We start from the raw sequence: 15,145 nt of genomic DNA, 5'->3' as shown, positions 1-15,145 counted from the left end.
TTTGACAATAAATTATATTAAAAAATAAATTCAGCTACATCCTTCTTGTGGTGGTATGGTTGTGGAAAATCTTAATGGATCCATTCTGTTCTTGTTTTCTTTTATTAATCCCTAGTTATTGGAAAGTACGTAACAAAATAAAAGGTTTAAAATTATTTTTCTCTAATTAAATAAAGGAAAGCCTTGGTTCCTCCACAAGGCTGTAATTATTCTTAGAAAAACAAATTCTCTATGTATCTTAACTGGTCAATGCTACAGAAATAAATTGTTGGAAAAGATCTTTTAAGGACAGAGAGATGCCAGCAAAGAAACACCATTTTCAGAACAGAGCACAGGATGGTGAGATCTGATGATTTGGGTTCTGTCTTCATTATCTGCCATAGTTAATGACGGTTCACTCACAAATCGCTTGGCTGAAAATGCACTTTGAAATCCCAGCACAGAAACTGTCTCCCTATTCTCATACACTAGTAAAAACAGAGAAGAATCTATTGAGAGTGTGTGTTTAAAGTAAGAGGATAAAGGCAGGAGTTAAAATGTGATTGAATCCCTCTTGTGCTTCCCCCCTTTCTGGCCTTAGATCTGGATGCTTGAAGGCAGCAGAAATAAAGAGGGAACCCCAGTTTCCCAGCAATCAGCAAGAGCTAACACCTTTTTTTTTTTTTTTTTTTTTTTTAATAAGCAACTAGGGAATAACACTCCACATAGGAAGCCATGACCCCCTCTCTGTTTATCATCTGTGGATCCCGAGGCCACGTCCCGCTAGGGTACCACTCGGCAGGGGGTTCCCCTGTCCTCCTTCTTCCCAAGGCCCTGCGAGCGGGATGTCACAGGGGCCGTGTGTCCTGGGGTGTCAGGGAGGAGACGCCCGCCCTGCCCCAGGAGAGGAGGCGGCTTGCCCTCGGAGCCGCCCCCTCCCGCCGCCGGAGAACAAACGGGATATTCAGCAGTGGCCTGTGGCTGCCAGAGCAACTCCTCTGGGGAAATTAAGCGTCGAGTCAGCCTGCACCGTAATCGTCTTTAAAAGCACCCCCACCCGCCTGCCGAGCACACCCGGATACCTGGGCTGCCCCGCGGCTGCGTGTCTGTGTGTGTGTGCGTGTGCGCGCGCGCGCGCGTGTATGTGTGTGTGTGTGTGTGTGTGAGAGAGAGAGAGAGAGAGAGAGAGAGAGAGAGAGAGAGGTGGGGGGGAGAGAGAGAGAGAAAGAAAGGCGGGGGGAGCAGCAGCCGGGGCGTGTGCGGCGTGCGAGCCTGTGTTTCTGCCCGAGTGTGCCGGAGTGTGAGCCTGGGGGGGGGGGGGTGGTGCGAGCCGGTGTGTGTACCGGCGTGCGCGCCGGGGTGGGAACGAGCCGCGTGCGTCTACACCGGCCATGAGGGGCGCGGGCGCCTGGGCCGCGCTCTGCCTGTTGCTGGCCGCCGCCGCGCAGCTGTCGCGGCAGCAGCCCCCGGAGAGGTAACGCGACCCCCACCCGGGCTCCCTCCCTTCCTACCTTCCTCCCGCTCTCCTGCAGCCAAGCCCGCAGCTTCCCTGCAGCCGCGTCGGGGCGCCCAGGGAACCAGCGCGCGACCCCGCGCTCACCCGGGCTCTGGCGTCCCCCGTCCCCGCGCCGGCTGTCCCCGGGCCGGGTCCCGAGCCCCCCAGCTCCGCCTGCCCGCGGTCCTGCCGCTGGCCGGGCCACCACGTGGCGGGGGCTGGAGCTGACCTGCGCCTCTTCTTCCCTAGTGCTTATGCGGGCGGAGGGAGGCACTGGGGCCCAAGTCTGTGGACTTTGCTTTTTTACTTCTGTTTTCCTCTCCCGGGCGGCTTGGCCCAGAGACATGAAGCCTTGGGGAAAACGAGTCGCGCGCCGCGCGCGGGCAACCGCACGCCACCTCCATCAGAAAGTTAACTCTTCGCCACCTCCATCAGAGCTGAGGGAGGGCCCTGATCCTGGACTGGGGGACCCACTTTTGGCATCCCCTCTTCCACCTCCATCACCAGCCACCTCCGTTTGTAAATGGGAGGCCCTGCCAATGGTCAATGAAATTCAGAAAAGGAGAGAAGTAGGCATCTCTCCACATCTAGGAAATTAAAACTTTTTAATGTTAACCAATTGCTTGTTTATCCATTTACCATTTTCCTATAAGCTCTTACCACTATGTGGAGGATTTGCTTATGGATGGATGGATAAATAGATGTTGTGTTACTAGGATGGAGACAGATGACAACTGGACTGAATGTTTTATTAGGCTATAATTTAAATATTCTAAAAGCTAGCAAGTATTTCAAATCCCGTATATAGTGCAGGCATTTATTAATCAATATTAACTTTATCCATATTTAATAGGCTACACCTTTCTGAAGTTGACGTTGGATTGTTAGACCCACTTTCAAATTAAGTGTCCTTCTTTTATTTTCCCAGACCTGTTTTCACATGTGGCGGCATTCTTACTGGAGAGTCTGGATTTATTGGCAGCGAAGGTTTTCCTGGAGTGTACCCTCCAAACAGCAAATGTACTTGGAAAATCACAGTAAGCATTTTTTTTAAGGGTATTCTCCTGGAAGTGGGTATTGGAAACAGTGGAAGCCTGCTGCATTTTCCCTCTGGCGTAAGGATCTAGGTAAGGGGTGTGTGCCTGAAATAGTGAAATGTTGGATTTACCTCAACTATGTGGGAGATTTTTATTAATAGAACTAGTGGCATCCTGTGTTAGTGATTAGAAAGGGCACAAGATAACTGTTGAAGGAATAAATTCTTAAAGCAGATGTGTTTCTGAAAACTCATCCTGACTCAGTTGAGTTTCATAGATTGAAAATTAAGGCTGTTTTCAAAGGCCTGTTGTAATGACTTTTGGAATCCATTTGTTGCCTGTGCCCTGCATAAATGTCTCCTACTGGAGAACAGAAGATCAAAGGTAATGCTCATCCCTGACTACTTTATACCAATTATGAGTAAAAGGGAAAAGAAAATGAAAAAAAAAAATCCCACTTAATGTTCCTGATTTAAAACCACCACTAATGGCAATCTGAGAATAGAGAATAATAATAATTGTGGAATAGGGCAGTAAAGTCTAAATATCAAACAAAGGCTAATAAAATGCCCATGCTGGTTAGTAATGGCATAGATTATGCCAAGTCAAGATAAGCAGTCAGATTTACAGACAGCCATCTTAAAAAAAAATAGTCTGGATTTAGAATCAGCTAGATTGAGTCATCTTTCCAGTCAGTATGATGGTGAGTCTTTTTCATTTTTTCGTTGTTGGGAAGTTGTTTAGTAATTGAACACATTGGTTCACTGAGACCTTTATTCAGTCAGATTGTGCCACAGGCTGATTATAATTTTTAAAGTAGCTCCCTCTTACTGAGCACTTACTGTTTCCTAGACACTATGCCAAGTAGTTAACTCACATACTCTCACTGAATCCTTGAAATCACTCTGAAAAATAACTCTTCTGTACCCATTTTATAGATAGGAAACTGAGGCCTAGAACAATTATATAAGTTGACTTGATCAAACATTTGGTAAGTTCAGCTTTGCATAAAGTGAAACCTATTTTGTAATGGGTCATTTTTTTTTTTAATTTTTTTTTTCCAACGTTTATTTATTTTTGGGAGAGAGACAGAGCATGAACGGGGGAGGGGCAGAGAGAGAGGGAGACACAGAATCGGAAACAGGCTCCAGGCTCTGAGCCATCAGCCCAGAGCCTGACGCGGGGCTCGAACTCCCGGACCGCGAGATCGTGACCTGGCTGAAGTCGGACGCTTAACCGACTGCGCCACCCAGGTGCCCCTGTAATGGGTCATTTTTAACAAGGTCATTTGACAGGCAATATGAGGGGTCCACTGCCTTAATATAAAACTTGGCTCCTGTATGTGTTGATGCTCCCCTATAAAATATTGACTGTCTGATGAACTGGTACATATTTCATTATGTTACTGCAACACATGAGGCCAGGAGAGAATGAGTCATAAGAAGTAGCTTTGAAATAGTGATATTAGTGTGAACGTGAATAAGGCTTCAAAATAAACACGGAACTTGGTTTTCTTTTTTTTTTTTTTTTAATTTTTTTTTCAACGTTTATTTATTTTTGGGACAGAGAGAGACAGAGCATGAATGGGGGAGGGGCAGAGAGAGAGGGAGACACAGAATCGGAAACAGGCTCCAGGCTCTGAGCCATCAGCCCAGAGCCCGACGCGGGGCTCGAACTCACGGACCGCGAGATTGTGACCTGGCTGAAGTCGGACGCTTAACCGACTGCGCCACCCAGGCGCCCCTGGTTTTCATATTATAGTTGTGTTTCAGTTGTAATTTAATGGCTTTAAGTTATACATGATCCAAGGAAATTAATGGCCGGGAGGCATCATGTGCCTAACAAGTAGAAATTCATGGTTGGCTATATATGGGGTATTATGGGCATAGTTGGTATGGCATCAAATGTCGATGGGAGGAGGGTGTCCAGTGAAAGTTTTCCTTGGTAAAGCAGTGGTGTGCTTCAGCAGAGGCCTGACTACCATATTCTTATGTGGGAGGAGGGGAAGTATAATGGATGTTCTGTTTGGATGCAATGTAAAAATTAGGTGTATGGGCCCACCAGTCAGTCTTCCCTGGATTCACATTGTCATTCTATCACTGATAAATTGTGTGACCAGGATTTATCTTTCTTAAACCTCGGGATTGTAGGGCACCTGGGTGACTCTGTGCGTTAATTGCCTGACTTCGGCTCTGCTCATGATCTCAAAGTTCGTGAGATCGAGCTATGTATCGCGCTCTGTGCTGACAGCTCAGAGCCTGGAGCCTGCTTCGGATTGTGTGTCTCCCTCTCTCTCTCTGTCCCTCCCCAACTCACACTCTGTCTCTTAAAAAATAAATGAACATTAAAAAAAAAAAACCCAAACACCTCAGGATTGTTGTGAAATTAAAACCAATTAGTGCACGTAAAGGCCTTTGGCTCAGTGCCTGAGATATAATAAGTGCTTAATAAATGTTACCCATCACTGTTATCATTTTCATTATCATTATTGTTTGGTATTGACTTCTCCTTCCTTCTGACTTATAGTCGATATGGCAGATCACTCTTACCCACTTACTTCATTGGTTAAGCTGGGCTTGGCATCAGCTCAAAACAACTCAGACTTCTATGGAACAATCTACTATATCTATATATCTATATCTATATATCTATATCTATATCTATATTCTATATCTATATCTATATATCTATATCTAGGAAGACCTTATTTCTGCGGTTGGGTTCTATAATCATACTGAAGGTATTCTGTGTGAGTCAGGACTAGGTTAGCTTCCAGTAACAGAGACCCCTAATAACAAAGGCTCAAACAGAAGTTTGGTTCTCTCTCACATAAAGGAATCTAGAGGTAGGCAATGCAGGGTTGGTGTGGCGGCTTCAAACCTTTAGGTACTCAGTATCTTTGTCTCTCCCTGTTAGGCCATACTTAGATGCGTGTTCAAGTTCCAGCCATCATGTTTCTGTTCTAGCCAAAATAAAGGAAGAAAAACAAGGGCATGTATCCTCCCTTTAAGGACATTGTGCATAATTACATGCAGCTCTCTTCTTACATCTCATTGGCTGGTTTTTAGTTACATGGCACTTCTAGCTGCAAGAAAACTGAGAAATGAAGTCTTCATTTCAGGCATCCAGGTGCTCTACTAAAATTCAAAAGTTTTCTTTTGAGTAAAAGTTTTCTATCAACTGTGGAAAGAAGGGAAAACAAGCAGACGACAAGCAGTCTCTGTGACATATTTATTTGTGGTTTTCTCAGGCTGCCTGAACTCATGTTCATGAAGTTGACTAACAAATGCCAGCCTTTTTTGGCAGAAGAAAAAAAAATTTTTTTTAGAAAGTATAGGTAATGTAGAAAAAAGGATTACACAACTTGATTTTCTACTTAAAAAAAGCTTAATAGTTTTCACTCTTAGCCAGTTGAGTTTATTCTATTCCAAGGGGCCTGTGTCTTTTGTGTTTGCATATGAGTAGCTACCAAGAACTTCCAGAGAAGCCCAGCACATTCTCCTGGATATAATTACTGCCTCTGCTATTCCCAAAGGCCCTGAGTACTCTCAAGGTCTTAGTTTGACAACATTTTTATTTCTTCATATTTCACAGAGAATAGCACTAATTCGTTTGTAAAAATCTTCTCACTTCTTCTTCATAGTCCTCTAGTTTGTCGGAGTAGCAGAAGAGGACTTCAAGCTCCTGTACATCCTAGGGAACATAAAAAGAGGAGGACCATGATACTGCTAAAATTAGTAATCCTGAGGTCTCTCATTCATTCAACAGATGTGTTTTGAGTGCTGGATACTATTTGGACTATGGCAGCAAACAATGCAGCCAAACTCCTTGCCCTCCCTCATGCAGCTAGCATTCTAGTTTGGGGAGATAAGCAATTAATATTTAAATAAACAAGTAAATAATAAGATATTAAGCAGTGAGAAATGCATTGTAAATATAAAATAGGGGTGCCTGGGTGCTCAGTCAGTTGAGCATCTGAACTCTTGATTTTGGCATGGGTCATGATCTCATGGTGAGATAGACCCCCTTGTCGGGCTCTATGCTGAGCTTGGAGCCTGCTTGGGATTCTCTGTCTCTCTCTCTCTGTCCCTCTTCCCCTCTTGCATGTACTTTCTCTTTCTCACTCTCTCTCTAAAATTAAAAAAAAAATAGATACTACTCCACATCCATTAGGATGGCTATTATAAAAAAATAGAAAATAGCAAGTCTTGTTGGCAAGATGTAGAGAAATTGGAACCTTTGTGCATTGGTGGTGGGAATGTAAAATGATACAGCTGCTGTGGAAAACAGTATGACACTTTCTCAAAAAATTAAACCTAAAAAAAAGCAGAATGAAACCTATAAATACAGAGAACACACTGATGGTTGCCAGAGGGGAGGTGGGTGGAGGGATGGGCAAAATGGGTGAAGGCGAGTGGGGGATACAGGCTTCCAGTTATGGAATACATAAGTCATGGGGATGAAAGGTACCACATAGGGAATACAGTCAGTGGTACTGTAATAACGTTGTATGGTGACAGATGGTAGCTATACTTGTGAGCACAGCATAGGGTGTAGAGTTGTCCAGTCACTATGTTGTACACTTGAAACTAATGTAACATTTGGGTGTCATTGATACTTCCATAAAAAAGAAAAACAAACATAGAATTATCATATTATCTAGCAATTCCATTTCTGGGTATATACCCCAAAGAAGTGCAAGCAGGGACTTGAGCAGATACCTATATATCCATGTTCATGGCAGCATTATTCGCAGTAGCCAAAAGGTGGGAGTAACCCAAGTATCTATCCACAGATGAACAAATAAGTAAAATGTGGTGTAGACATACAAAGGAACACTATTCAGCCTTAAAAAGGGAATTCTGACACATGCCACAATATGGATGAACCTTGAAGACATTGTGCTAAGTTAAGTAAACCATCACAAAAGAACAAATAGTGCATGATTCTGTTTATATGAGGTATCTAGAGTAGTCAGATTCATAGAGTCAGAATGGTGGTTCTCAGGGGCTGCTGGGTGGGGAGTTAATGTTTAATGGGTACAGAGTTTCACTTAGGGAAGATGAAAAAGTTTTGGAGATGGATGGTGGTGGCGATGGTTGCGCAACAATGAAAGGTCATTCTGGCTGCTGTATAGAATGAGTTGTGGGGAGTTAAGAATGGAACAGGAAGACCAATTAGGAAGCTAATGTGGCATCTAGGAGAGAGGAGATAGTGGACTAGACAAGGGCAGTAACAAAGAAGATGAAACATGGACTCTTCTGCCTAAAGCAGTTGGCTTAGCAGTTCTGAATGCAGTTAGGATGTAGTGGCACCAGCCAAGAGGCTGGATATACCAGGCTCAGGACCCTTGGTTGGCAGCTGCTCCAGACAGGGCTGAGCTCTGGTGTGGCCTCAGGGAAGGTGGTCTGTTAAAGGCTTTCCCAAAGCCGGAGGAGGATCAGTCCATTTTCCTGCTCCTGCAGTCAGTAAACCAAGAATGGAGTTTCTACTGGCTAATTCAATATAAATTTTATTAAAAGGGGCACCTGGGTGGCTCAGTTGGTTAAGCATCCAACTCTTGATTTTGGCTCAGGTCGTGATCTCACGGTTTGTGAGATCGAGCCCCTCATTGGGTTCTTCGCTGATGGTATTGAGCCTACTTGGGATTCTCTTTCTCCCTCTCTCTGCCCACCCCCCTGCTCATGTGTGTGTGCATGTGCATACCCCCTCTCTCTCAAAATAACTTAAAAAAAATTAAAAAAATAAATTTATTGAAACATCACAGAGATGCCTCAAAATGGGAGTCTCGAGTGGTCCTAAAAGTCTAGTTCCTATAGTTGAAGAGGAATATTCTGCCTCTTGCTCCTTACCTTCCTCTCATCGTGGTTCTTCCAGACTGGAGATGTGTTCCCGCAAAGTGGCTCTCCCCACCAAATTGTTTTCATTGAACAACATCTTAGTAGGAGATTGAAGAGAGTCTAATGGTAGTATCTGTTTACTTTAAGAAAGTTGAATACTGCCTGTCACAACCAAACTTTCTAGCCAATTGTAATAGACTTTTCAGTATGGAAATACAGCTTACAGATTAGAGATTTAGATTTGTCCTTAAATTATAGTACTTTAAAATTTTCATAGCTAGTTCTTGGATAGCTGCACTGTCCCAAACACTGTCTACATTGGCTATTTAAGTTAATTAGCCAAATTAATTTCAAAATTCAGTATCTAAATCACATTAGCCATATTTTTTTTTTGTTTATTTTATCTTGAGAGACAGAGAGAGAGAGAGAGAGAGAGAGAGAATATCCCAAGCAGGCTACACGCTGACAGCTCAGAACCCAACCCAACATTCAATCCCACAACCCTGGGATCATGACCTGAGCCAAAACCAAGAGTTGAATGCTTAACTGACTGAGCCACCCAGGTGCCCCCACATTAGCCATATTTCAATTGTTCAGTAGCCACATATAGATAGTGGCTACCATATTGAGCAGTATATAATACAAATATTTCCCTCAACACAAAAACTTCTTTGGATAGTGAGGTTAATTTTACTCACGTAAAGGTATGTTCAGGACAGGGGTGCTCCGTGCTGCTTCATTGTGCTTCTGCTTTGCAAGTGGAGAAGCTGACACTTGTTCTATGGAGAGTTGAAATTGTGACTGGAACTCAAGCCTCTTGACTCAGCTGCATCTTTCTGGCTGCAACTCTTGGTGACCTCAACTAGTCTTAGGTTTTACTAATTAGTCTTACTGAATATGTTCTCAAAAGTGTACAGTTAGAGATTAAGCCAGAGAATTAGAGGGTTATGAAATTGTTAAATATTTTGTAATCCGTGATGGGGTAGAAGGTTTCTTAGTTTCCTGTGAGAGTTGATTTTTGGAACTGGAAGTTAAGGGGCATCTGTATAAAAAAATACTTATTTGACATAGGTGGTGGGGACAGGAGTTAGTTAAGTAGGATTTGAGAGCTAATGTACATAAAACTTTGGAAAATGGTGGTTGGTTCCTCTAAGGAGGTTTGGGTTGAGTCAAAGTTCAGCTGAATTGATTTAAGGATGAGAACCAGTAACTCCACCTGTAGCCAGCCCTGTAACAGGAAACAAAGCTCTGAGTATTAACACTACGTGGACCCTCTATCGCAGTGGTCCTCCTGCTAGGTGCATGTGTGCATCGGGATCAGACGGTGCGGGAGACAGTAAGAGATCTCTGAGATCCCTAAACGAAGCAGAAAAGAGTGGACCATTGTGAACAAGAACACAGCCCGTGTGATGAAGTTCACTGCTGCGTTGACAAGACATTTTTGAAGAGCGCACCAGGTACGGTGCTAGAGATATACAGATGAATATGTATGAGATGCAAACGTGGGGGGGCTGCCTGTGAAGACGTGTTCCCCAGGCTCCAAGTGAGAGTGAGGCTCCACAGGTAGCTCTGACACAAAAATCTCCATTCCGTTAATGGTTTCATTATAAATTCATTGCAAACTTGGCAAATCACCAATACTTTTTCTGTTCCTTGATCTTTTCATCCATAACTTGTTCATTTTATAATCCCATAGTAGAGTTACAGATTCGTACTGATGGTTTGACACAGTTTTTGAATTAAAAAAAATAGACGTTAGTAGCAAAATAATACCTTGTGAAAGCAACTATTCAGAGTTTGACTTGGGCTATATATGTTATGGCTGGTTAAGTGGAACCAGCTGAATCTTTGTTTATAGCAACTATGCAAATTAGAGGAAACTGGAAGCCTAGAACCTTCTGGGAAATCTCCTTGAATAGATACGTAGGAATTGTTATTTTAAATTGGTTCCCAAAGTTAAAACTAAATGTGGCATCTGAGTGTGTTAGGCAGTTGCCGTCCTTATCTAACAGAAACAGCAGTTGGTATGTAGATACAGGTGAAAATGATTTGTGCTTAGATTTAAAGCTGGGCATGATTTACAAAAGTTTTTAAAATCAGATACTTCATATTATGTTGTCCTGTTGTTATAAATCAGCATTAGAATTCCAAAGTACTTGTTTATTATTTATATCTCTTCTTTATTTCCAATTTTAGTATACGTGCTGCCAACGGAACACTTTATTTCAAAAAAAATTTTTTTAAGGTATTGAAATTAGCCAATTATTGAAGGTTTCAGTTATTATTGAAGGTTTCAGTTATTATTTTCAGCAGAAATCTGGCTTGGGAAAAATCAGCAAACGTTTGAGGAGTTTAAAATTTGGCAGTGGAGGTTCCTTTAACTCTGAATTAAATAATGTGGGAGTGTCAGAAGGTCACAGACCTTTGCCAGAAATGGGAGAACAATTATAGCAATGAATAGAATCACTTCCATTTAAACTAGAAGTGTGTGGCAAAATTTTCTTTAGCTAATTCATGCAGAAGAAAAAGCATAAATCATATGTTGAAGATCTTCAGGCTCCCAGGTAATCCATGTACTGTCATTTTGATAACTATTCTTTCTTTTGAACTGGAATTAAATATACTGATGTGGAAATGGTGGGGTTCGGAGCAAATAGTCAAGAAAAAATTTTTGAGATGTCTTTGGTGCAAAAAGGTGGTTTTATTAAAGCACGGGGACAGACCTTGCACAGAAAGAGCTGCACTGGCGTAGTGACAGGTGACTGATTATATACTTTCATGTTGGGAGGGTGTTAGGGATAGCATAGGTCTCTAAGGAATTTGGAAGCAAGATTTCCAGGACCTTGAGGGGCTAGTTGTCAGGAAAAGGTCATTTACTACTGTCTAGTAAAAGCCTAGTCATGAGACCCTTCAGATGTGTATCAGTGGGCCATATGCTTGGAGGATGATTGCTAAACTCTGTCCTGGTAGAGATAAAGGAAGTTTCCAAAGGAATTTTTATATGTTAACGTAGATTTACAGGATCCCGGGGGTTGGGATAATGTTAAGCTAAGATTGCCTTTTGCCTTTAGCAAAGTGTCATCATCGAGGTGGTTGAGTTCCTAGAGGAAGGTCACTCTGACTGTCTCAAGGACTTGTCAATGGGCTATAAGTTATAAGAAAATTTAATTTATTCCTTTTGCCTTTGATCAATACTAGTTATTTTATAGATTGTAGATATAAAATAATAATTTGTGGTTTTCAGCATACCTTCAAATACATTGTGTCATTGTATTTCATTCCCATCCAATTCTCTGATGTCAGTGACATACGTATCAGTATGCCCATTTCACATGTAGGGAAACTGAGGTCTAAAGAACTCATAACTTGGCAGTATTGTCATTCCTGCACAGGTATGAAAAGACTAGCACAAAATTTTTCAGCTTACTAATACAAAGGCACTATCACAAGCTTACTTAGCAAATAAATTAACATTCACCTGATGCTTATTAAACATCTGCTGTGAACTAAGCCTTGGTTGGGCCCTGGGGTAAAAAAGACAAGGCAAAGTTTCTGTCCTCAAGGAGTTTATAAACTGGTGGGGAGTTAGAGAAAATCAGTAGCAGTTATGTGTGTAAATAGCTACGATGCTCACTGTAAGTAGTTTTAAGTATTGATAATGTGGAATAAGTCTTATTTACATTTTTAAAAGATTATTGAATGTCTTAGATTATTATTGCTTTAGGCAAAGAGTGAAAGATGTTAGGACCTATTTTATATCTGTGCTTCTCTAAGACTTGAGAAATTGGTACTGTGTCCTTTGTTTGACATCATAGGGCCCTTTTACAACACCTGCTTTATATTTTCAAATATGTCTGATAAATAATCATATAAAGACATTCCTATACCATTGTCTTGGGGGTAGTTTTGCTAACTACATTTTAATGTGTGTTAAAGTCATCATACTGAATCTATCCTCCAAAAGCCTGATTAAATTTAAATGGATTTCACATTTTTAAAGAAATGATAGGTTAAAAATGTAGTTGGGATTTATATTTTCCCAATAACCTGCATATGGCTTCGTGAGAAGAAAGTCAGCAGTGGTGGGGCATGGGGTTGTGTGAAAATTGAAACAAATAATGATGTTCTACTAAGATCAGTGCTGGGTATATAATTTGAGAAAACAAATAGTGTATTTAGACAGGAACTCAACATTTAAGTCACTTAATTATACCTAAGAGTATAGCAAGAGGTTCTAAAATTGCTTTAACTATTATTTGCCTGGCATAACCACAGCAGGACAGATAGGGGAATGGAATTTTGGCCTTAAGCACATATTTCCTGGCTTTAAACTACATGTAGAATTTAGAATTATATAGAGACTTAAATTCCAATCTTAACTATGGGTTTTTTTTTTTTTTATGTATGCATATATTTGTTGGACTAGGCCTGGTTATTTCAGCTGCCTTGAATAGTAATTTAACCTGGTGCTTGACTTAATATTATTTACATCTAATTCCTTAGTAAAGATGGGAATAATTAACAGAGAATGTCTGCATACCCAAGCTTGAGGACCATATGAATGGGATAAGAGCACTATAGCTGTTTTTTGTTTGGGTTTTTTAATTAAGAGAGTATAATTCAGATACTTTGTGATTCTTAGGGCACTTACACTGTCCCGATTAGGTTTCAGTTGATAAGACATTGGAAGAACTGAAACATTTCCCTTGCTCCCTTAAATCTTCCTGGGAAGCAAGGAGAACACAAATCCCAAATAAATAAGCAAGGAGGTGACATTTTCCCATTGGGACCTCAGTCCAGTTTTTCTAAATTTGTTTAGTTTTCTGCTTTTTTTAAAAGGGCTTCTGTTGCTTGTTTTTGTTTTGTTTTTCTTTGCTCGTTCACATGAAAATCAAATGTTTTTATTGATTGAAAACCTAATGTTATAAATGTGCTTATTTGTACTGCCTGCAGTTTTTAGTGCTGGGCTAAAGCAGAGCCTTAGAAAGGGCTTAATGAGTAGAAGGAAAATGAGACACCATGAAAACGAAGTCTTCATGTTTTTCTGAAAAAGATTGTCCTTACTAACATATTAGTGACCAAAAAGTCATTCTTTCCTGAACTATCACTTTAATAATGGAGCACAAAAATAGCACACTTAAAACCTCTCTGTCAAAAAGCAGTATAAATTGAGAAGGCATTTAACAGAGGTAAAACACCCGGAAAGGGTCTTAAAGAATGTATTATTAAGAAGACTGATGGAATCACTTTCACATTCCTTGCCCACCTCCAGAATTCAATTTATGATGTGAAATTATGGGCAAATTAGAATTGTTCCATAAATTTGCAGATTCCTCAAAATCTATCAAGAATTAACAATACCAAAAAAAAAAAAAAGAGAGAGAGAGGTGTCATTTGTTGGCTTCTCTTTGCTGGAGACCAGAGAAGCGTATAGGGGAGCTCCTAATTTTAAGGGTTCTCTTTTTCCCCACATTGTTCTGCCTAGTTAGGAAAGTGTTCCTGTGAATAGTTGCTGTCCCATGTTCCTGGCACAGTGAAGTTTCATATGTATAGATTATTACTTTTTCATCTTATGAAAAATGTAACCACTACCTTTATCTTACACGGTTTCACCTTATAATTTAGCAACTTTAACAACAGTGGCAATAGCTCTTTTGGGTATACTTGAATGTCTTACTCTAGGAACTTTGGAGAAAAGAAGTGTTTTCTTCAGATATATTATTTGTTAAATCATGATAGTCAATGTTGGCAAGTCTTTGGAAAACCAGTATAAACATCTAAAAATAAATGGAACACCCATAGAGAAGTGGGGAGTTGGAATTAAAACAGCACAAGCCCTGCCACTAAATATCACCTCTCTTTCATCCCCTCACCCCCAAGACACTCCTGAGCACTGCATATAATAAAATAGTGTTTCCCAAAATGTGGAGGGAGGGAGAGACTTTTTAGTCAGAGATGGGCTGTTCTGTGGATAAGGCTGACAAGAAGGGCACAGGGAAGCCAGTGGAGATAATTTTTCTGCTTATGCCTCCTAAAAATGAATTGATTCGAGTCTGATTGCTAGACACAGACCTTCTAAAAGCCCTAGGCTGGGATTTACCTTCTCTGAAAAAAATCATAATTTATTCTTTAAAACCATTTTTAAAGTGTCTACCAGAGACCAGGTGCTGGGTTGGGCACAAAAGACTGCAATGGAAAGAAATCCATATCCCTGAATGAGAGGGGAGGAGACAAGGAGGCTCTTACTAGTGAGGGAGATGTCCCCAAAATGAATGACAATGACACAGGGTGGTAAGTTTCATATCAAGGGTTGTATATGTGGCATTACTCAGTGACTAGAAGAATGGGCATTGGAAAGTCATACTGATACACTGTTCAGCTATTTACTAGGTATGTGATATACATTCCAGAACTTTCCAAAGTTGTTTATCATGGTCAGACCTGGCCTGTAAGGGTAATGTGAGGATTGAAGGAGATAGTAGATGAAAGGTTCTTGGCACAGTGCTTGGTGCAAGCATGCACTCAATAAATGGTGGTGATGGTGATTTTTTTTTTTTAACCTCTCTTCCAGGGCTGTAGTAAGGCATAAAAGGGTGGTGTTTGTGTAGAACTTGTCTACAAGCCAGTGCATTTCATGCTGGATGGTAATCCCTTTGGGGCATGGCTAGCTCCCATTGGAAATACCCACTCCTACTCACTATGTCCTTTCTTCACTTAAAATATGATCTTTCATAAGACTGTCCACAGAAATACTTCCAAACCTTCCCTGCTTTTCCTCAAGCCATGTCCCCTCA

The 15,145-nt window shown here is 41.2% G+C and overlaps 1 protein-coding gene across 2 annotated transcripts in view; it reads left to right on the top strand.

Moving 5' to 3' along the window:
• The first annotated feature begins 1,335 nt into the window (after positions 1 to 1,335).
• PCOLCE2 (procollagen C-endopeptidase enhancer 2) overlaps positions 1,336 to 15,145 on the top strand; it is a 69,428-nt gene continuing 55,618 nt past the window's right edge. Inside the window, exons 1-2 of one of the 2 annotated variants that reach the window (XM_047099343.1) lie at positions 1,336 to 1,453; positions 2,403 to 2,511. In XM_047099343.1, coding sequence (XP_046955299.1) covers positions 1,371 to 1,453; positions 2,403 to 2,511 — 192 coding nt within the window. In that variant the 5' untranslated portion in view covers positions 1,336 to 1,370. Of the gene's footprint in view, positions 1,454 to 2,402; positions 2,512 to 15,145 lie in introns of those variants that run through there. The other variant, XM_047099344.1, reaches the window with a different exon arrangement.

Source organism: Lynx rufus, unplaced genomic scaffold, assembly GCF_022079265.1.
Source record: "Lynx rufus isolate CCGP_SWC_20201006 ecotype Redwood Valley unplaced genomic scaffold, mLynRuf1.p SCAF_5, whole genome shotgun sequence".
NCBI classification, from domain to species: domain Eukaryota; kingdom Metazoa; phylum Chordata; class Mammalia; order Carnivora; family Felidae; genus Lynx; species Lynx rufus.
This window is presented reverse-complemented; position numbering and strand designations above follow the sequence as displayed.